This window comes from Pezoporus wallicus, unplaced genomic scaffold, assembly GCF_028554395.1.
Source record: "Pezoporus wallicus isolate ANWC-B61680 ecotype Strahan unplaced genomic scaffold, APGP_CSIRO_Pwel_v1 contig_1583, whole genome shotgun sequence".
NCBI classification, from domain to species: Eukaryota; Metazoa; Chordata; class Aves; order Psittaciformes; family Psittacidae; genus Pezoporus; species Pezoporus wallicus.
Window position 1 is genome coordinate 1,975,666 of NW_026637266.1, and position 22,063 is coordinate 1,997,728.

At 36.9% G+C, this 22,063-nt stretch overlaps 1 protein-coding gene across 1 annotated transcript in view; it reads left to right on the forward strand.

The window, feature by feature from the left end:
• The window catches only part of TBCK (TBC1 domain containing kinase), a 96,379-nt gene that overhangs the window by 73,258 nt on the left and 1,058 nt on the right, over positions 1 to 22,063 (forward strand). The window contains exons 24-25 of the mRNA XM_057404596.1: positions 7,382 to 7,557; positions 11,754 to 11,913. Of these exons, the coding sequence (XP_057260579.1) occupies positions 7,382 to 7,557; positions 11,754 to 11,913 (336 nt within the window). The remainder of the gene's footprint in view (positions 1 to 7,381; positions 7,558 to 11,753; positions 11,914 to 22,063) is intronic.

Below are 22,063 nucleotides of genomic sequence, written 5' to 3' on the forward strand. Positions count from 1 at the left end.
GCTTCTAATTTATTTTGCAAGTGCCTTTGATACTTCTGGTTTTGTGACTTGAGTGAGAAGTTGGGTTTATTTGTCATTTTTGAGATGAGCTGGTTAAAATTTTTATGTTTCTTTCCTGTGAGCGAATAAACAATTCACTATTTAGGCATGTCATAAGTTCATCATATTCTGGCAAATATTTTCAGGAATTATTGAAAGCTTCAGAACTTTTTTTGTGTATATGTTAACTTTTCCAAGTTTTTTTTCATACTTCTACCATTAGGCAGACAGCAACCAAGAAGTGGGGAGTGTAAGGAAACCTCTTGCTTCCAGCGCTTTGTTTCTGTAGATTAAATTAGGTTAAGGAAGCCTTTTTAGGATTTTCTTCACTCCACTTGGTTTTAAGAGTATGAATGTATTTTCTAATGTTTCGAACTTTTTCTGATAGAAGATAAGGCATTAAATCAACTGGCAGAGTGGATAAAACAAGAAATATATGACTTAAGAAATAACCGATGTTAAATGTTAATTTATGAGTCTGTAATGAAAGTTGCCGGATTTTAAGGCTGTAATGCAAATAGCAATTATTTTAATTGAATGTAAACTCATTGAAACAAATGGGCTGTGTTTTTTATTAGTTGAGGCAGAATTAAAGGAGTATGTTTATAATCTAAATGTTATTTATGTGAGATTTTAATAGTTTATTAGACAGTCACTTAGATCGTATTTAAGGGTTGTAAACATACTTTGTGCAGACTTAGTTTCCGAGTCTCCCTGAGACATGTTTGTCTGCTGTGAATGTAAATAGAGCATTTGGAGCAGCCAGAGCACTCTCTACTGCAGCCTTAGGCTCAGGTTCTGGATTCATTGATCGTCTCTCTAGTCCTGCCTCACAAACCTTTGTGATTATACCCACTTTGAAGTTGAAAGCTGGGTGTATCTGACCTTTTTGACCTCACAAAATTGGGATTCCATGACTGATTAACAAATGTGCTGGGGATGGGGAGGTAATTATACCTGTAAAATTAATTAGAAAAAGAGAAAAATAAAATATCTACCCACTTCTCTCACTCTGCGAGAGAACATAACATAATATGTTACAAATATGTTATAAATAACATAAAAAATGTTATTTTTTTTTTTTTCTAATTTTGAAAATGGTTTAAATTCAAGTAATAATAACATATATGTTACATATATATAGCATAAATACATATTTATAGTATAAATACATATATAATATTTATAATAAATATAATGTAAATAAATGATATATAAATAAATAATAAATAAAGTAATATGTAAATATAGAATATAACGTGTTATAAATATGTTATAAATAACATAAAAATGTTGGGGTTTTTTTTTTCTAATTTTGAAAATGTTTTAAAATCAAATTCTGTGTTTGTTACCCTTTGATCTATGATAAGTTAGGGATCTTAGTAGTTTATCACACACACTAATATGCTTTCACAGACATAGCTACCTCCTGCCACTCACAGCAACTAACTCATTCCAGCATGCACTAACTCCTCCATATATACGCCATATATTTATTACTGCTGTGAAAGTTATGTCTTAGAACACAGTGCTGTGCAACAGTGCTATTGAGAAAATGTAATAGAAATTAATTTCATTACATGGGGAGGGGGTGTACTGTGTCAGAGATACTTCTTTCAAAGGCCTATAGTGTTTTCTTTCCTCTGCTCCCCAGTCCTCTACCCTATTTCTTGTCTCTACATAGGTCTGTATGGGACCCCTCCTTAGGCTAACCTGGAATCCAGGATTCCATCACATCCCTTTCTTAATGCACCTTAGGCCAGGCTATATGCTGTGTGAGTCAGGATGCAGTGTCATTATGATCTAATTTTATTAGGAAGTTCAGAGAGGATGAAAAAGACTTTCCTGAATGCTGCTCTCTTGCTTGGTGCTGTTGCTGCATTATTGCAGTTAATAGCCTAGTACAGATTGTCCAGTGGTTTGTGTGATTGTGTCAACATCATCTTAATCTACTAGTAAAATTGTTTCAGCTGTGTATATTTTTTTTCTCATCTGTCATTTTTACCAATGGAAAATCTGATTTTCAAGTATGTGTGACAGCGTAACTAGAAGAAAGAGCGTGTACTGATTGCAAAGTTGAACTTGCAGCAAAAGTTAGCTACAGAGCCCATCCTGCAAACTGAAAATGCCACAGATCAATGTTGCCATTGTAAATGCCAGTTCAGAGAACAGAAATTGTGGATAAATAACAACTACAGTTGAATCCTAAAAAAAAAACATGGATTGCCTAAACCCAAGGTCTCTAACACCAAGAAACATATGAGATCACATTGCAAGGGAAATTCCTCTTCCAGTTACAGTTTGCATTGAGATGTGATATAAAATTCCCGTTGATTTTGGTTTTAAAGAGGGCAAGGAAATCTGATAGTTTAAGATTCTGTAGGTTTTGGTTTTTTTTTCTCAAGGCAAAGTGATACAATTTCTTGTCGAGAGAGCATCTGTCGAGTCAAAAAAGAGGCTCTGATGGAAATTGGGGAAGGCTTGCAAGATCATTCTTGCTGCTACTTCAAGTTTTATTTCATGTTAAAGCATCTTGTGGGTATTTTCAGGCATGACTGGATTATGGCTCAGCTTTTTATTTTAAAATGGTTCCCTGCAGTGGTGAGAAGTGTTTACCTGTTTTATCACATCAGAGACATTAATGAGACTTCCCAGCATGTCTGCCTAGCTGCATGCAGGGAGTAACTTGTCTTTCTGCTCTGCTGACTCAGCTTACTCACTCAATTATGTTATTCCAGGGAGAGCGAGAGGTTTCCTTAATAATGAGCTACTTTGGCAAGCACACTTCACTTACATTTCTACAGACTGCCTACAGTGGTATATGAAGACATTTGGAGAATGCTTATGGATTACAGTTGGCTAGAAGTTGCTGTTGGCACACCCCTTTTTAAGGTGTGGGTTCTGGAGCTGGAACCTTTGTGGGGAATCAGGGTGGTGGAGAAGAGGTGGAGAAGTACAGCTTGCAAACTAAACGGAGCAAACTTTAGGAATAGGAAGTAGAAGGAGGGTAGCAATAAGATGGCAAGGAAGGACTGAATCTGAAGTGTGAGTTTGCTAGAGAGGTTGTATTGAGAACAGTGACTTTATAGTGTTTAGAAAATTTTCGAGAACGTTTCCTAAAATCTGCACTTTTGTTTGTTTCTCTTTTAGAAGTAATTCTCATTCAACATCAAAAACATTGAAACTGTTTTGTATACCATTTGCTAATAATGGTTATCAAAAAATGGTGGGGATGGAGGGGGAGGAAATAGGGAGTGTATCAAAACTTGTATTCCTTTTTATTTATTTATGATCATTAGAATTCCTGCCTGTTTAGGTTTCATTCTGTCAGTAACAGTGGATTTAGGCATCAATGTTTCTCAGTTGGTACAGGACTTAAGTATTTCCCGGGCCATCAGAGTTAGATGTAGTCATTCTATTTGTTTAAAAACAAAACACCCCACCAAAGATAAACATGCAAAGGAAAATGGTCTAAGGGGACTAAGTACTGCCTTTATCTACTTAATTACGAAGGATATAGACAAAAACATTTGCATGGAAAATACTAAGTGCAAACATACTAGTAATGATTGGTTTCAGTTATAAAATACTTTTGGATAATGCAGCTAAAATCCAGTGTTCTTATTTAATTGGCTTTGTTCTTAGATGCTTCCTGAAAACTGACTTTGCGTGTCTTGAAAATTCTTTTTTGGATAAGAACATGATAGCGGTGGCTTTGCTTATAAATTTGTGCTGAAGTGTCCTGTTCTTGCTTATTCTCCCTCTTCTACCAGTTGTTTTCTTCTGACAGTTATGTTTTAGTTGGTATAAAATAGTGCTATTATATATAATTTTTTTTTATCTCAAAGTTTATGTGATGGCACCATGGGATTAGCTGGCAGACAGCAGCTGGAACACTGTTGTGGAGGGTAGTAGGAAGGGTGTTAAAGGTTCAGGAGAATCTGCAAGGTTTAGGTGCTATGGGGCCGTGACAGCTTCAATCACTTAAGTCCAGTGCCAGACTATAGGTATCCCTAGCAGAATGGTGGTATGAAGAGGAGAAGTGTGAGGTGGACTGGGTAGAAGGATTGACAGTTTATTGTTAGCTGTGTTTAGCTTGTGCTGAGTGACAGTTCATTAGAAAATTCCTGTGAAGGACATGCCTCACATGAAATACAGTTGTTATCAGATACAGCAGATAAAGTCAATTTTTAAAATATAATTAGGAAAGATGGTCTTATAAATGCATGTATATATTTCACTGTGCATTTGAAGGAAATAAATTCATCTGATAAAACAGTTGCTAAAAAAGAAAATTCAGCAATTCTATTTCCCGCAAGTCTGTTGAGGAGCTTTCAGCTGCAGCTTTGTTCAAAGCCTACATAGAGATAATGTATCGCTAAATATGCTGTTGAAGAAGATCTGGACATACTAGGTCAAAGCAAGGATGATTGTAAAACTCACGGTTGAATGTGTTTCTCCTTATTTTCAACCCAGTTAAAGTAAAAAAAATGTCCTGGTTATTGAAACCTGTGCACAGGGCAGATAAAGTTTACCTGTGGAGCACTTCTTGTGGCGTTATACTTTCAGATGAGGAGAAAATGTTTTTTTATCAGTATAGGAAAAATTTGACTAGTTTGTTTTCTGCTGTAGACTTCATGCTTGCCTCTTAAACTTTTATTCTTTCCTGAGGCATTCATCCCGTCTGCTGAATTAGACAAGAATTACATAAATAAAAGTAGGAAGTGGTTGTGTAATTGGTCTCCATCATAATGTAAATATTTCTCCATAAGCCTTAATTTGGTTCATCTCAGCCAGCTTCACTGGCATGGTCCACATTTATAATGCCTGACTTTGCTGCCAGGATTATTGTTACCTGTAATCTGACCCTACTTTAAGGATAAACTCTTTGCAGTGGACTTACAACCCTTCCCACCTCAGTGTTGCTCCACAGATGTTCTCCTGAGGAAGAAGTGTCACTTGAGGAGGGTGTAGTGACGTCTGCAAGTTTAAGTCATCAGGCAAATTAAGCTGTCTCAGCTAAATGTGTATTTATGTCTCCACTACTCTTTTTACATTGATACCTTTCTTGGATACTGCAGACTTGTGTCTGCTCTGAATCCCCTAGACATGAACTGCTGAATTTTTTTTTGGCAAGTCTGAAGTTTGTGAGAAGAGTTTGATTTTTTTTTTCTTCCTCCTCCCCTTTGATGCAGTTCATTTCCATGGACTCTTCTTGGGGAAATCCAGCTACTTGACTAGGGGGTTGCTTTAGACATCAACTGGGAGTTGGCCATGTCATCTGTCACACTGTTATTTTTATGGAAACAGGTCTCCCTTGAGTATTGGCTATTCTGTTGAAACAAATCATAGAATCACGGAATACTTAGGGTTGGAAAGGACGTTAAGATCATCTAGTTCCAACCCCCCTGCCATGGGCAAGGACACCTCACACTAAACCATGTCACCCAAGGCTCTGTCCAACCTGGCCTTGAACACCTTGAACCTCTTATGCTGAGGACACCAGAACTGCACACAATACTCCAGGTGAGGTCTCACAAGAGCAGAGTAGAGGGGCAGGATCATCTCCTTCAACCTGCTGGTCACGCTCCTTTTGATGCAGCCCAGAATATGGTTGGCTTCCACAGGAGAACACATTATCCAGAAAATCAAGCATTTTTCTGATTATAAAGCATTGTCACCTCTGATATTCTGAATTTGGAAGGAAATTATGTACTGAGACTAGCAATTTGTAAGTTCTGTTTTGAATACTGTCACATACATTGGAAAAGGTGGGCTAGTGCATTCCCTGAAGTACAGTTACGGATTTTGTGAGTAATTTTGACTGCTTTTTGGTAACATACTTTACAACAAAGGCATTTCTAACTGCAAAAGGACTAAGAAATCTTTTTTTTTTCTGAGACATAACTCAGGAAAATATGTGTATGCACCTCTGTTCTCTCTGGCATGTTCTCTAAACTTGGACTAGTCCTCAGGTTAAATGAGAAACTAGCATGTTTAGAAAACAAAACATGTTTTGTTTTCTTAACATGATGGTGTTCACCTTAACATGATGGTGCATGCCAATGTATTTTTAATTACATAGTGCATGAAAATTTAAAAAAAATAAAAATAAGCACTTTCAACATTTACTTAAAGTGAAAAAAACCTTTTAGTGAAGATACAGTTCTGAAGGTCCCACCATGGTAGCTGGGAGATTAAAGAAAAAAGTCTCATGTTTGCATATATAATAATAGGAAAGGTGACTGTAGCAGTCCTTCAGCTTTTAGATCTTAACATAGGATTTTCAAACCTGATGTTCCCAAGGACAGAACCCTAGGGCATGTCTATTGCTTGCAAAGAATCCAAGTGTGACCCTCTTAAACAAGCTGGAAGTTTCCCTTGTGTTTTATTTTGTGTGAAGCAAGCTAATTCTTTTGGGTGAAACTAGTTGTAATGGCACTTAAAAGTTTCAGCAATGTAAAACAACCGTTGAAGGTAGGTGGAGACATATGGCTTTCACAACTGTCTAATGGTGGCCATACTTCATTATTTTCTTCTGCAGTTCAGAGATTTATGTGTGTTGGTAATTAATGAAAATACAGGATTTCTGCATTGTTATTCACAAAAATAAGGAGGGTTAGACGTTTGGGTTTTTTACTTTATTTAGATATGCATGATCCTTCAAGAATTTAAAGTGAAGAAATGCCAGCACTTAGAAATAGTTCTGAGATAATTCACAATGAAGGCTCTCTTATGAAAAACAGTTCTCTCCCCCAATCTCCTCATCCCCCAAAACTAAGGAACAAATTTTCTGGGTCATAATACAGGATTGTTTTCTTACACTTCTAGTGTCCTGATTTGTGCCTGGTCTTTGGCTGGGGTGATACCTGGTGTTTAGATAGCTTTGTATCTTACAGAGGCATCCCTGCAGCTTTTGTGCGAAGTCTACAGTTGCTACCCTTTTTTCCCCACTCCAAGGATGAGGCCTTTCAGCTTCTTCTTTCAGAGTGTACGTCCTAGCCAATTTATGTAACTTCTGGTGCTGAGAAACTTCTTGTGTGTTTTGTGACCCCCTCGGCCACAGTGAATAATTCATTAACAAATCACAAACTGAAATAGTTTGCACAGATTGTCAAGCAATTTTAGTTTTTAACAACTTCAACAGAATAATTGGCAGATGGGCATTTGGCACTGCTCTGGAGCTTTTCTGTCCTGATGGTTTTAACACAGACTATTTCAGAGTTATAAGGAAAAGATCTGTTTCTGTCTAACTGGGTTGTTACACTTTGAGGTTGTAAAATAAATAGAAGTTTCAAAGAACACCATGTATTCTATCACCTTTAATTTTCTTCTTTTAAAGTCTAGGGATTCCATCAAGTTGGATGACCTGAAGGCAGAGGTGTCACCACGAATTTCAGCAGAAGATCTGATTGATTTGTGTGAGTTGACAGGACCTAATCATTCCAAAACACCTGTAAAGAAGACAAAGTCTAGCAAGCCAAAGTTGCTGGTGGTGGACATCCGTAACAGTGAAGAGTATCCTTCAGATCTGAGTGCCAGCCTTGCCAAATCATGCTTGTGTTAATTACTTCCTCATTGTCTGCAGGCAGTGAAATGTTAGAATGGTAAATAATGGAAGGGATGTGGTAGAGGTACAGTGCAAGGACTGATGGTAGACTTTGTCATGGGCAGACTGAGTTTGCAGAGAAGAGGACAAATATATTTTTGCCTTCCATTTTAAGCTGTGGGTCTAGTTAAACCGCGTTTTTTTATCACAGGTGTTGTCAGTAGACCTTCCTTGTTTAGTATTTTGGAAGGGTGTGGGGCTTTCCAATTAAGTAGAGAGGAGATAAAGAGGAGTTAATAGCTCATGTGCTTTGCCAGTCCCTCAGTGGAAAATCAATTCCTATTGAATGCCTTCTTGGTACTGTCAGGAAATGCAGCCATATGGCTGCCTAACATATCTTCTAGTTATCTTTAAGACTTTTCTGATTATAAGCTATCTTGAAGCTATACTTTTATCAGCAACTTACTTATTTGTTCTTTTTCAAATACATATTTTTTTGTGTCTGAAATATTTTTTAAAATTGTTTTCCTGAAGTAGCATAGTTATAGGGCTGGGTTTGTTTGGGATTTGGAAAGGGGAGCCCTTCTTTGGGGAGGGGAGCCCTGTGCTTTGCCAGGAACACAGATCTTCATCAACATCCATCTAAAAGTGGGATAATGGTAAGATTTCATTCGAGGTAACTGTTAACATTATGCCGAGTATTTGGGAATAGACTTGGTTTGGTTTTGGCTTGTTGTTTTTTTTTTAAGTATTGCTCCTTTCGTAATAGCAAAGGTGATGTAGAATTTGGTTTTGTGGTAGGTGTACTCTTAGCTTGCTGTGTCACAAGCTTAAAAACAACTTATTTACATATCTATATTTGTCCATTAAGAACTAATGGTTTTAGCTTAATGGGCAAACAGCACTCAATGGAAAAATAGCAAAAGAATCATGAGATTTAGTCCACCTTTTACTTTCAGAAAGGAAGTTCATTCCTTTTATGTACATCTGGCTTGTTCTTAGAGATCTCCAGTAAGAGAGATTCAACCAGCACCCAAACCCTTATGATTAGAAAAGGTCTTCCAGTGTCTAACAAATGCAGTAACATACTGCATGCTTACTAGAAAAGTGTAAATTCAAGACAGTGAAATGAATGATGGATTGGTGCCAATATTTGGACTAAAATATATAGTAAAAAAGTAAATAAATAAAGTTTCAACTTCATCTTTTTCATCTAGCTTGTTAAAATACCACTTTAGAGGTAATTGTATATGCAGAAAAACACTGCTACTAACATTTTTCTCTATTAAATGTTTAGCAATATTTGTGGCAAAGTCAGGTGAAGTAGAAAAGTAAGTCTTGTTTTTACTATGTAGAGGTAAATTTACTATTTATGTAGTAAATAGAATAGTATAACTGGACTATTCCAAATTAAAACTGTTTATTTTTAAGGAATTACAATTTTATTGTAGGCCAAACTTGAATCTGTAATGTGATCCTCTGTGTAGTTAAGACAGAATGGTCAAAGGAACACAAAATGTAGTTTTTCTTGCATGTATTAATTTCATGCATCAGTTAAGTATTCCAGTTAAGCAGAGATACATGTGTCTGAGTAGTTTGACTCTTTATTTTCTGGATTTCAGCAGCTTCTTTACTCCTGGATATCTAGTGTGTTGAAAACATGGTCTTCTTTATTCAGAAAACAGTAAACATGCAGGCTATTTTATGAGAGATAATTTCCTCATCAAGAGAGAATACTTTTCAGATTCAGTTTAAGGGAGAATTCCCTGGAATTAGAAGCTTATTGTTACTGCGTAGAAAGCGTTGATACAACCAAGTTAAATAATGTTTCTATTTCTACATGCATCATTCTGTTATTAATTATTTAAGCTAGAAATCATCAAGGAGAATGCAGAAGGAGAGCAAGTAATATAAAATGCCTGGACTACAGTTGTTGCACTGAAAGGCAACTTTCAGTGTATCTGTGTGTAGTAATAAATTTATTTACGTTATAATCAGGATCAAAGTCAAGGTGTTTGTTAGATTAGCTTTCCTAATAGCTTGATAGTAGGTTTTACTGTACTGTTGTACTAATCTTATTCTATTCTAGCAGAGTAGATTCAAAATTTCAATTATTTTGAAATCATTTGACTGCTATGATGTGAGGGGTTTTATGAGGCTGCCTTTCATGTGACAGACCACTGTGAGGTGTTTCAAAAATATGGTCATTTCATATGTTTTAGTGTTACTCATCTTCATTATCTACGCCTGTCATGCTAAACTTCACCCTCACTTTGTTTTCAGTGTGATTTGAAAAAAGCATGAGAGGACTTTCAACAAGTATCAAACATGTTTCATTTTTCATACTAGGATGCACTTGAAAGCTCAGGCATGGTTTTGTAATAAAGCTCACATTCCAAGGCCAAGAGCTATTGGCCCTTTTTCCCTAGTAGACAGCTTTGTATCAGAAGACTTTCTAATGAAAAGGTAATAAACTCAAAGCAGTGCCTATATTGGCCAGCAATTCATCTAAGACTCATTTCTTTTAGCATGTTAGCAGAAATACTGGCAGCTTTCCATTCCTGATACAAAAATTGTAACTGCATAATTACAGTCTCTCAGTCTGTAGCATAAAATCTTGGCCTTTTTTTTGTCTTAGTACTGGAATGCTTGAAATGATCACATAAGGTTAGGGAGCATGTGAATGACAAAAAAAAAAAGGCATTTTGGATCTGTCTAGTTTGGTACTAATGTTGATATCGAATGTATTTATGTTTTAACAGATTAGGTCAAGTTTCTCTGAGCAGTTAAGCATAGTTGTAAGTGTGAGCAACTAAATCTGTCCAAAATAATTTTTTGTCTAACTGATGATTGTTTCAGAACTTTTACTGTGTTCAGTAGCAACGAGGGTAGTGTGGTTATACATGGGATTGAGGAAAGGGGGTTGGCACAAATTAGTAAAGGAGAGATGTCATAATTTTCCCCTTCAAAATAGAAACAAACTGACAACACTAATGAATGGTACGTGATGATCTTTTGTTCTTTCAAATGTTTTTATGTAGCCATGTTTATCCCAAACTATAACAATGATAATCATAAAGCTGAAAGTGTTACACAAATCACAAGAAACGCATGCTAATATTAATCGAAGTCATTTAAATTTTATCTCCATTTAAGGCACCTCCTTTATTAAAAATTATTCTGGAATTTAATTATAAACTGAACTAGCTTTCTGCAAGTACAGTTATAAAGAGTGACTAATTGGATATTTGATATTGTGAATGTTTTTGCAGAACTTTTCTGTTTTCTGTTTCCCATCTTGTCAAAGCTGTTCTTTCAAATTGTTGGGGAAAGGGAGTGTTCCCAGGCTTGTGTGTACAGTCCATGAAAGTAATTCAGAGATTTGTCAAGGTCATAGTGCATTTTCAAATTCATAAAAAGTAATGTAGTAGTGGTCCAGCTTAATTTTATGGAAGAGACTTTCACATTCAGTATTTGATCATAAAATCTCATTGAATGATCATCCTTTGGGAGTGAAGCACAGCTGGCTATATCTCAGTGTTGCTTGCACTTGCATGTTGTTTTCTTTTCAATACCAAATACAAACTTACTGGGACTGCAGATAATATATATGATGCTCATTGTCTGGGAATCTGAGTGCATGTGCATTAGAATTTCAGTTTGGATGAAAATTGCAGGGGACTCATGGGGCTTGTCAGAAGTCTTTAGGAAATTTTCCAATAATCCCCATTTAGTTTTGGTTCTCATTTCAAGTACTTCGGTTTGCATAAAGCATCTCTGGAAGAGGTGCTCCTGCTGCTTGTTGGTAATTGGCTCCTGTTATCAGACTAGAGCTGATTTGAAGTAAAATCCACGAAAATATGTATGCTGTGGATAGTGGTTCTGTAGCACAAAGTGTTTCATTTAGCAGATCAGTTTCTGTAGTGCTGTGCGATGTCCTTCATGGAGAAACAACTCTTCATTCCATCCTTTTTTTAATAGGTAGTGTCAGAAGTTGTTTTCTTCATAAGAGTAAATAATCAAGGAAGTTAGTCAAAATACACCAGCATAAAAGACCAGCACTGTTGTATCATGACAGCCAGCATGACGAGTAGGTTCCTCCTACAGCTTTGCATGTACCACAGATTTCTCTGCTTTTCAGATGTCCTTAACTGATCTTCCTAAGCTTTAACCGTGGCCACATTTCAGGCAGCATCAATGTCCCATTTGCATCAGCATTTACTGCAGAAGGCGATCTTGTCCAGTGTCCAGCAACTGCCACACTCCAGAGCTTTAAAGGAAGAGTTGTGGTGATTGTAGGAAATGCAATGAAGAACACAGCTGCTGTAAGTATATTACTATAACGTGTATATTTATACTTAAGAATACATCAATGGCATGAGTTCAGACAGTAGTAAATAAATGCTGGAGTCTGGGTAATTCTAATTAGTAACTTTGGGTATGATGACAGGATTTGGAGTGATTTTTCTGTTACTGTTTATTTCTGCTTCTGGACCAAGACATATTTAGAATCATAGAATCATAGAATAGTTAGGGTTGGAAAGGACCTTAAGATCATCTAGTTCCAACCCCCCTGCCGTGGGCAGGGACACCTTAACGCTAAATCATATCACCCAAGGCCTCGTCCAACCTGGTCTTGAACACTGCCAGGGATGGAGCATTCACAACCTCCCTGGGCAAGTGTATAAAATGCCAAGAGCCAAACGGAGATTATTTCAATGACACCTTACATGTTTAATGGTGGGTTATGCAGCTTTCAACAATTACACTGTAAAACACCAAACATCCTAATTTACCTCAGTAGGATCCTAGCCATTCACTAACCTCCTGAGGAATAGGAACAAGAAAAAGAAAGTGCTTTGATATTCACTAATGAGTGTCTATGGGAGATAATCCCACATACTACCAAATAGTTTTCCAGGACCAGTCAGAATGTTTTCTCTGAAACAAAGGAAAACCGCAAGTATTCTGTTTAAAACAGAGCAAAGGAACAACCTGAAACAACTGTGTGACGGACAGAAAGGACAGAGGCTTTTACAGTGCAGATTGTGGATTACACCATAGTTAAGAAGGTACAATTTTCTCCTGTAATGTAGTGACACTTCTTATGCAAACTTAGAAATGTTTTTTAAATGAAAATTGAATCTTTCCTTTGCAGTGCAGCTAAAGAAAACTTTCAGTGTGCTTAGTAAGTGCAGGTACTTCAGTCATGTGAAAGGGTGCTGCCTTATCCTCTAAACCCTGACTTTCTGCAGCTGAGACAATGTTGACCCAGTTTAACTGGGATTGTCAATATTGTATCATTTCCATAGAAGAGAAATACTGCTTTGCCTTTAGAGTTCTTGAAAGTCTAACTAAAGAGTGTAGAGTTTTAAATAGCAACAAAATACTGGATTGACCAGTTTGACCAGAAATTAATTAAATACTGGAACCTAAATACTGGTAGGGACTTGCCACCTCTATCATGTCCTTAAAGTACATATAAAACCAGCCTCAATTTGACTGCATTGCTAAGACTTGGAATGCCTTCCTTTTGTGGATTTTTTTTTTAAGGCCAGTTTCAGTTTTACTCTGCATGACTGCACAGAGCTGTTTGCCGCTATTCACAAATTTAATCATTCCAAAACTGTATAGCTTGAGGCTTGACAAGAACAATAGCTGATACTTTTTGAATTTTACTAGTTAATCTAATCATACGAAAAATTGCAGTTGTGAATGCTTGGAAACAAAACAATTTTGTACAAAGAAATGCAAGATGTTCAGCTTAAAATGTACTTTTTCTAAACAGTTACGTTATTTCCAGCTGAAAAGGAATGAGCCACAAATTATACCCTCCACCATAGAGGAGAATTTTTCAGAAGCATTCACTGATATTTACTCCATTAAAAATATGGAGATTGGCACTGTAAGATGTTTGGTTTAAATATATGCAGGAAGGAGAGAGGTAAAAAAAAAACACTGAGTTTTTTAGGGGCTATTTGTAATTAGAAGGTTGAATCTTTCTGTTGTGTTTAATATCAGTAACCTACTTGGCATCATTAAATAAATAATAAATTAAAAAAAAAAAAAAAGTTGAGTGTACTGAGCAGATATGCAGAAAAAGCCTTTTTCCCCTTTTCATCCTTTTGTGTTTGTATCTTTTGTATTTGATTTAGTGCCAGATGATGAAACATTTAAATTGGAAATAAAATGCTGTCTAGAACTTGGTAGACTAGAGGGAAACCTGAAAACTTCATCACAGCACTGTTCCAGCAGGAGGCAAAGGAAGCCAGGAGTGCCACAGACTTAAGTGTAGCTCTGGCTCTAGTTGAATTCTTGTTAAACCATTTAATTTACTCACCCTAAATAATAGATTGGTTGATGTACAAGAGCCTTACTGAATGTGCCATTAGCAGCATAAAGGTATTGTAAAGAGGAGCTTGCACTGGACATTGTGTTGTGCTGCTTGGCTCATGCTTCTCTGCGGAATACTTCCATTAGGCTGGTTCTCACTTCATGCCAGCCTTTCTTCTCCTAAGGGATTCTGGGCACTTGGTAACAGAGCAGATACTTGTTTGTCTCTGAAAATAGCATGAAATCTCTACATAAAAGGCATTATGCTGGAGTTAATCAACCAGATTCTATTTTGCTTTTTAACTTTTAAGTGGTAGCATCTCTTAAGTGAATTAATTCCCCTTTTCCCACGTCCATTGATAGATAAGTACCTTGTAAATTCCAGTATAGGCAAGGGATCATTACAGCTGGGAGAATGATACTTAAATAGGCAATGAGTGCTGAACTGTAGCTTCTTTTTTTTGGTGTATGGCAAGTAGCATGTCTTCTGATTTTTGTCACTTTCAAAGTCTGAGATACAGCAAGTACAAAAGCAGATGGTAGTTATGCATATGTAGGATGGGAATTGGTTTTTTGGTCTTTTTTTGAAGAGTGACATTAATTCTTCATCTCCCGGTCTTTAATCAACTCTGAGGTCCTAAGCTATTATCTGTTTTCATTTCCAACTTTTTGCCTCTATTACCACAGTATTGACTGAAATTAGAACAAGAAAATACCTTGCCTGTTACTAAATCATACTCCAGCAACTCAATTTTCACAGTAACACACTTCTGCTTGTGTGATGTGGAGGTTTAATGTATATGTGTTTCCTGCTGGTTTGATAAATGCTTAAAAAACATGTGTCTTTATAGCAGGGAAGTAAATTCTAAACCATAATGTCTGATTGTTACATTAATTATTTTTTGTCTAGATAAGTTATGCTGCTATAAATATGTTGTCTAGACAATTTCTGCAAGTTACTGAAGCAAGTAGTCATTCTTATTGCATCACAATAGCTAATAGATAAAATGTATGAATTATCTCCAAAGCAAAGATAAGCATTCCTGATTTTCCATGAGATCTTTCTGACCCTTTTCAAGGCAAGAGGGAGAGGGTCAAGTTCAAGATTCTTCCTGTATAACATGTTCCTAGCCTGAAAAAAACTGTATTTTCTACACACTTTAAAAAACCACATTTCTTGTTATAAGAAATCTGAGACACATAGGTTAAAGTGTCCAGTTACCACTGAATTTGTGTGATTTTGTTGTCATCTTCCTCAGGCTTATGAAAAAGGCCTTGCCAGAGAAGCAAGTCCCTGCATGCTGAAGTTGGTTTCTTGTTACAAACCTGTCTTAAAACCACAAATGGATACCCATTAAACTTCATAGGGCGATCTGAAGATCAGGTGTTGCATACAATACCAAAGAGCCGGTGCATTCATGCTTCTAAAGACAGATACATTTAGTTAGAAGGGTCCAGTGAAATCTCTGGAGTGAAAGTAAATAGAAATTGGGAGAAAAATTTCTTGAGATATTTCCACTGTACATCTTTTACATTCTACATTTCCTTGTAAGTATTCTCTGCAGAAAAGTGATTGAACAAGGTGAATGAAAAACTGAAGGTACTTTCTCTTTGCGGGGATGGAGGGGTTCCTTATGATTCCCAGAATGTCTTTTTCATGTTTGTTTTATCAAGGCATCACCCCCTCTTCTGCACTCAGACTCAGAGACTACTGGAATCATCAGGTGCTTCTCTGTTGCCTTTAAAGATGAAGAAATTAACTAAGACTGAAAGACTTAATCAGCAACAATCCTGCTGATTGTAACTCTACCCCAAACATGGTTAAGTCTTCATTATTTTATTCTGTAAAGTTTGTATTATTGTAAAATGCATAGTGAATGCATGTTTTCCTTCATCAACAGAAAGTAGCCCAGCTGCTGTTGCCAGTACGTTGCTCTTCACACAGCCTGGGAAAGATACTTGGTTTGCCAGCCAGGAGTGGTGTTCTGCTTTTGAAATTCTGTCTGTCAGTGGCTTGGATTAGTTTGCTCTGAATGCCTATGGTACAACAGAGTGACCTAAATATTCCGCCATCCAGCTAGATATGAAAGAGGAAAGGGGGAAAATGGAAGATGGAGTCTCAGGAGCAGAATCTGTTCCTTTTCCTCTTCCGAAGTAGGTGCAAGGAAAGTAGGCTACTTCTAAACCTCCAAATAGGTTCCCTCTCTTAATTTTTATTGAGACCAGTGGCTACAGTTACCATAAATTTTAGTTGTAGTCATTGTTTGGCACATCTGGGTGCCTTATTTCACAGAGGTTTGGATGTTCCCAAGATGAAGGATTGCAGAGCCCTCCACTTTACCTATCGAAAATATCTGACTTCTGAGATGCTGGCAAGCAGGATCTCAGCTCTTCTCAATCATCTGGACAGGAAAGATGAGAAGTGATGAATCCTGAATCCTGGAGTGGTGCTGTCAGGGTCCAGAGTTTCATTCAGGCATGTCAGCCTTGGGTTATACTGTCTTTGTGGGCTGCATCTCTGAAAGAGCACCCTTGTCCTTGTATGAGCTTGCATGGTTTAGGTTGTATCTGTATCACTCAGGGGTACTGCATTGTAACATAGAATTATCACTTTCTGCGGCTGTTTTTCAGCTCTAGAGTGTTCCCTAAACTGAATCAGCTTTTGAAGGGGACTGACCAACTGCTTCAGGAGGGAATGTATCCATTGTATGGGAAGTCCAGTGACTTTTGTCCTAATGTTTAAGAAGAAATAGGACAAAACTGGCAGTTTGAGTGGTGTTAGTAAAAAGTACTGAAAATCACAAAGGTTTTACGCTAACAAGTATTCCTTTGAACGATTTTCAAGATACAGGGCAATTTTTAGACCTAGTGGGGTAGTATAATCTTTCAGGAAGACTCCTGCTTTTGTTTTTATATTTTAGTCAGCTGCTATGCATCTTTATAAAATTACATATTTCTGTTCACTAGCAGCTTTTTTTATTTTCTGTTGAATCAAAAATAGAATAGGTTTGCTTTCTGCATTTTAAGTTTACAATCCATGCAACTGTATTGTGTGAACTGAACATATTTTGGTCAGTATAAGTTAGCTGCATTACAACTAAATCTCTACAATTGAGTTTTCATTTTCAAGTGCTCACTGTCAGCCTGGTGGGTTTTTTTAATAAATTTTTTAAATGGAAAAGTAAAAATGCAGGTGTTTAAAATTTATAACTTGGAGAAATGTGTTTATTCTCACTTTAATTCTTGGTAAAATTTATTCTGAAACTAGCTATTAAATACTTGTTTGTGTAGGCCTGTTTTCAAATCTTTGCATGTAAGTATGTAAGTTACCTCTAAGTGACTGCTGTATTTTTGTACTGATGGAATAGAAAGTGCTGCTTTTCAGCCAGGTCTGCCCGTGAGGATTTTTCCTTCATATTGTTAGAGTAGGTTGCCTTTTTTTTTTTTTTTTTTTTAAAGTGTGTGTTTGCACAAAATTGTGCTTTTTGTATTTCCGTTCAGTTTATGCTACTGAACATTAACTAGGCACTGTTTCTTTGATATGGGAGGCTTTAGGGGCCTATTTTTCCATTGGTGTTAAAGTGGCATTTCATTTCTCTGGAACCCTTTAAGATAAGAAGTAAAAAAAGTAGCTCAGTAAAACAATCTTGTGTGCTGGGTCTGCATTGTGGCATGGAAAGTATTGTTTAAAAAGCTCTAGACTTTGATTATGCTGTGCTTTCAAAGTGGTGACTGAAGTCATACAGCAAAACAGTTTGCAGTCCTTAAGTGGTTTGTATAGCGTGTGCTTATTAGTGAAAACCTACTAAAAATCTTGTGGCAATGGATGAGTACTACAAAATTGGGTTGATATTTCTCCTCCAGCTTTTAAAGTCTCTCTTTTCCTTCTGACTCTTTCAGAATATGATATTAACATTTATACCCTGGTAACATTTGTCGCAGCAGTCTTTTTTTTGGTATTCTGGTACAGTATGATAGATACTCCTCCTTCCCTCCCAACTTGCCCTTTAATTACAACCTGTCACAAGAATGTCTGAAGGTGAATAATGTTTACATAGCAACCCTGATGGCTAGCCTGAAGGGTGCTGGGAGCGATGCCACTCAAGCTGTTGTGTTATTAGACTCCTTGCTGTAGACAGTCTGAAAATGTGATATGCCTGGTGTAATACATTTGACATACTTGAAAGCTGTGATTTCACTGCTTGGAACGGGGTAGTAGGAACATTTTGATAAATGCTCCAGTGTTCAGATTATTAAGGTTCTTGATGATACTTAAAGAAGCAGTCCTGTTATGCTGTTTGTATTGACAGCAACACCAATACAGGGTAAAATGTTTAATATTTGTCCAGATTTTGATATGGATTTGCTGTGATCTTGTCTGTCTTTAAAAGCCTGACTTCTTGTATCTGCATGAAAGAGTCTTAGCTGACTGCTTTCAAACATAAATTACGAATGTCTGGCTCAGTTATGCTCACCAGGAAAGCTGTTTTATCTAGAATAGATTGATGCATTACTTAATAGAGGAACAGCGTTTCCATAGTTTTCACCAAAGCCATCACATAGTAGTCATTAAACAAGTTGTTCACATATTCATCTTTTCATATGTAATATTTGCTGTGAAAGTAGGAGGAGTAAGTTCAATTGAAACACTAGATGCAGCCAGTAAAAACATTGTAAGTAACTGAACTTTCTTGGAAAGTGCATTTTGAGGAAAGGCCACATGAGGCAGAAAGGGAAAAAGCCTTAATCTTGTAGCATCCCTCTAATCCTCTGCCTCAGACAAGCATAACTCATTTCGTCCAACTAGTGGTGTTGTCTAGATGGAAACAGAAGCCCTGCAGAGGACTGTCATCTTGGTGGTGGTATGGGGAAACAGATATATCTCAGAAGTAATGTCAACACAAACATTTGATAAATTTGAGAAAGTATAATCAATATACAAATGACATAAGGTCCATTTCTATTTAAAATTAGCCTGAATGTGGAAATGTTATTGTGCACTAATTTTACAGGTTTCAATAAATCTCTCTCTAAAATGTAGGTGGTTTACAGGTTACTGAGGGTGATGTAACCTATTTGCTTATCTCCTCACCATGTTATCTTCTGTTTTAAAAGCACCTCTGTAAATTGTTTAGTGGACTACAAATTACATATTCACATAGCTGTTATTAAACTTCTAGTTGACAATTTATGATAGCATTTGGAAAGGAAATAGAGCCCATGTGGGAAGTGTAAGGTGGCAGTTCCTGCTGTAAAAAGTCTGTGGCATTAATTAAAAAAAACACCTTGAGCTTTTTTTGTGGACCACTGATTTTTTTCAACTTTTTAGGATTTCTTTTTTTATTTCTTGGGTTTAAGTTACTGACATTTGAACGTTAATGAAGGTCACATTGTGGAAGAAAACTGTGTAGCTATTTCAAATAGTCTGTCCTCTCATGGCAGTCCATCAGTACACATGCCAGAAATAACACTTTTCATGTGTTTTGAAAATATGGCTTCATACAGTGTATTTTGGCAGGCAAAGTTACCAGGTGGTGCTGGAACATTTCAGAAACATTGTGAACAAGTTCCCGTTCTTGTCTGTGGCAGAGGTACTCCTCTGTCGGGGAGAGGAAGGCACAAACATGTACTGAGGAACAGAACTATAAAAAGTCAAAGCTTTAACTAGGAAGACTGCAGTACTAGTTAGCAACTACTTCTAAATCTACTCTTCACTGAAAGTTACTGTTTGTACTTTCAGTGATACAGTGTAAGAAGGCGGAAGGTAAAACTAGGAATGTCTTTAATCGGATCAAATTCTATTACCCTATGATTTAAGCCTTGACACTTTGCAGTTGTGGAGACAGGTGTATGTGCAAAGCTCTTGGAGGCTGATATTTGAAGCATGATGGCAGCTCTCAGCTTATGGCAATATACATGCCTTTGGGCTCCTCACTTGCAAATAGTTCCCACAGTGTTGGGGTACCAGTAGTAGTACTCTGTATTTTCCCTGGCTGTATGTTGAGATGCAGTATTTTGAGCTGTATTTGGAGCCTTTTTCACCGAAGATATGTAAACAACTGCAGACTGTCCTGTGACAACTTACAAGAAAAAGTCAGTTCATCTTGTGGTGGTATATCATCTCATTGTGCTCTTGTGCCTTCTGCCTGTCATTTGCTAACAGCCACAGACTCTGCAGTTGCATGCTTCAAGGAGGCCCTGCAAGAAGTGAGAGATTCCTCACAGTAAGATTATAAAGGAACCTCTTATCGTACGTAGTGAAGAAAATTTATTTCCAGCCAAGGTTACTAAAGCTGTTCTAAAATACAGAAGGACACGGGGCTTAATGCTCAACCCCAAAATGCAAAGCATTTGTTTGCATATTTTCATATTTTCTAATATTACAAGGAATATTAGTTTTATTATGGCTAGGGCATACAAACACTTGGAGCAGAGTTTACAATTTATTGTCTGAATTGTAAAGTTATCAGTAGACAGAGAGTGGAATCTCTCTGCTGACACATGGGACACTGTACTTGCCAAATAACATTCTGCTTTCTCTCAGTCTGAACGTTTGTGGCCGTTTTTCACTTCTGCCAGTTATGAGCAGCATTAGTGTCTGATACAGAGCACCATCCATTAGTCACAGGTGGAGAGCACTGTGAGGTGACAGATGAGAGCACTGTGAGGTGACAGATAAGTACGTATGAAGTAGAGATGTCTGGTAGGAGTATTTCGCTAGGAATGTATGCTATTTTTGTACCTCATGGTATGCACAGCTGAGCGCTGTTTTTGACAAACAGAAATGTCTTTGTCTCTGTTTTACTATATACCATAACTTCATGGACTGTGATTATAGCAAGAGGTTGTTGGACTCTCCCAGTGAGAGGACCTCCATGCATATTACACCACCTCTGCATCAGAAAGCCTTTCTAAAAGCCTGGCATTTACTTTTCTCATGAAAAGTGGCATCCACATATAGTCTAACTTTACTATTAGCTGGTTTGATTGTTTGATTATGGGTATTTTTTCATTTGATCCTTTGAATCCTGTACTGACTTGACCCAAACTAATGGGAGAAGAGATTATTGAACTTCTTTTTGGTCTTCCTTAGGCAAGTAACTGAAGCAAACGTAACAGTCAAAATGTCTTGACTGATCACTATGACCTCTTACTCTGTCTCAACAAGTCCTCTGTGGTTACAGGTTGTGTACTAGTTGCTCATGCCCTGGTTAAATCTATCCTGAAACACAGAGAAAGGAATGAAGTAGCTATGTCTGACACATAGTGAACAGAAATAAATTCCTTGCATATACAAAATACCTTCAGTGTGAAGCAAAAGTTCTCGCTTGGAAGGAGTTTAAAACTTTGCTCCTGTGAACTGTTACCTGGTAAAGAGTTTATTTCAGGATTTGTACTTGATCAGGTAATCATGTAGTACATCTTGTTCTGCCTTAGTATCTGTTATACTATCACAGGTAATTAGAAGGAATGTAAACGTAAAAAGAAATCCCGTGCACTGTTTGGCTGGTGTGTCTACTGCTGTTCTAGAGTTGGTAATTTAGTTCTTTGTGCAAAGTTAGTTCTTTGTGCAGAGTTAGTTATTTGCACATCATACTTGCACAGGATTCTGGAATAATGTTACAAATTATTTTAAAGAGTCAAAAAGGGAATTAAAAGTATTTTACATACCCCTTTTGGATGCACTCAGTAATTTTATAAATTGTACTAATTTTTCAACCATCTCAAAGACTGGCATGGCAGGGCAGTTTTTTTCACAGCTATTACAAATAAAGTAAAAGTACTATAGTTTCTCTGATTAATCCATTTTGGTGGCTTGCTTTTTAATGTATTGCAGTCATTATTTAAAAGGCAAGTTTGACATGTGATACACAAAATGTTCCTTTTTTATTTTAATATTTTAAAACTTTTGTAATTTTAATTTTTTAATTATTATTGTTATTTTGATACACAAAATATTGTTCCTTCATCAGTATAGCAACTGATGTGTAATGGGTTTATTGAGGAGAAAGGCTTTCAGGGATTGGGGAGGGAGGAGGGAGATGTGCTTGCACTGTGTAAGCTGCCTATGGGCCGACTAGGAGCAGGGGAAGTGCAGCTGTTAGACCCCAAATTTATATTTGACATCTGTGAAATTAAGTC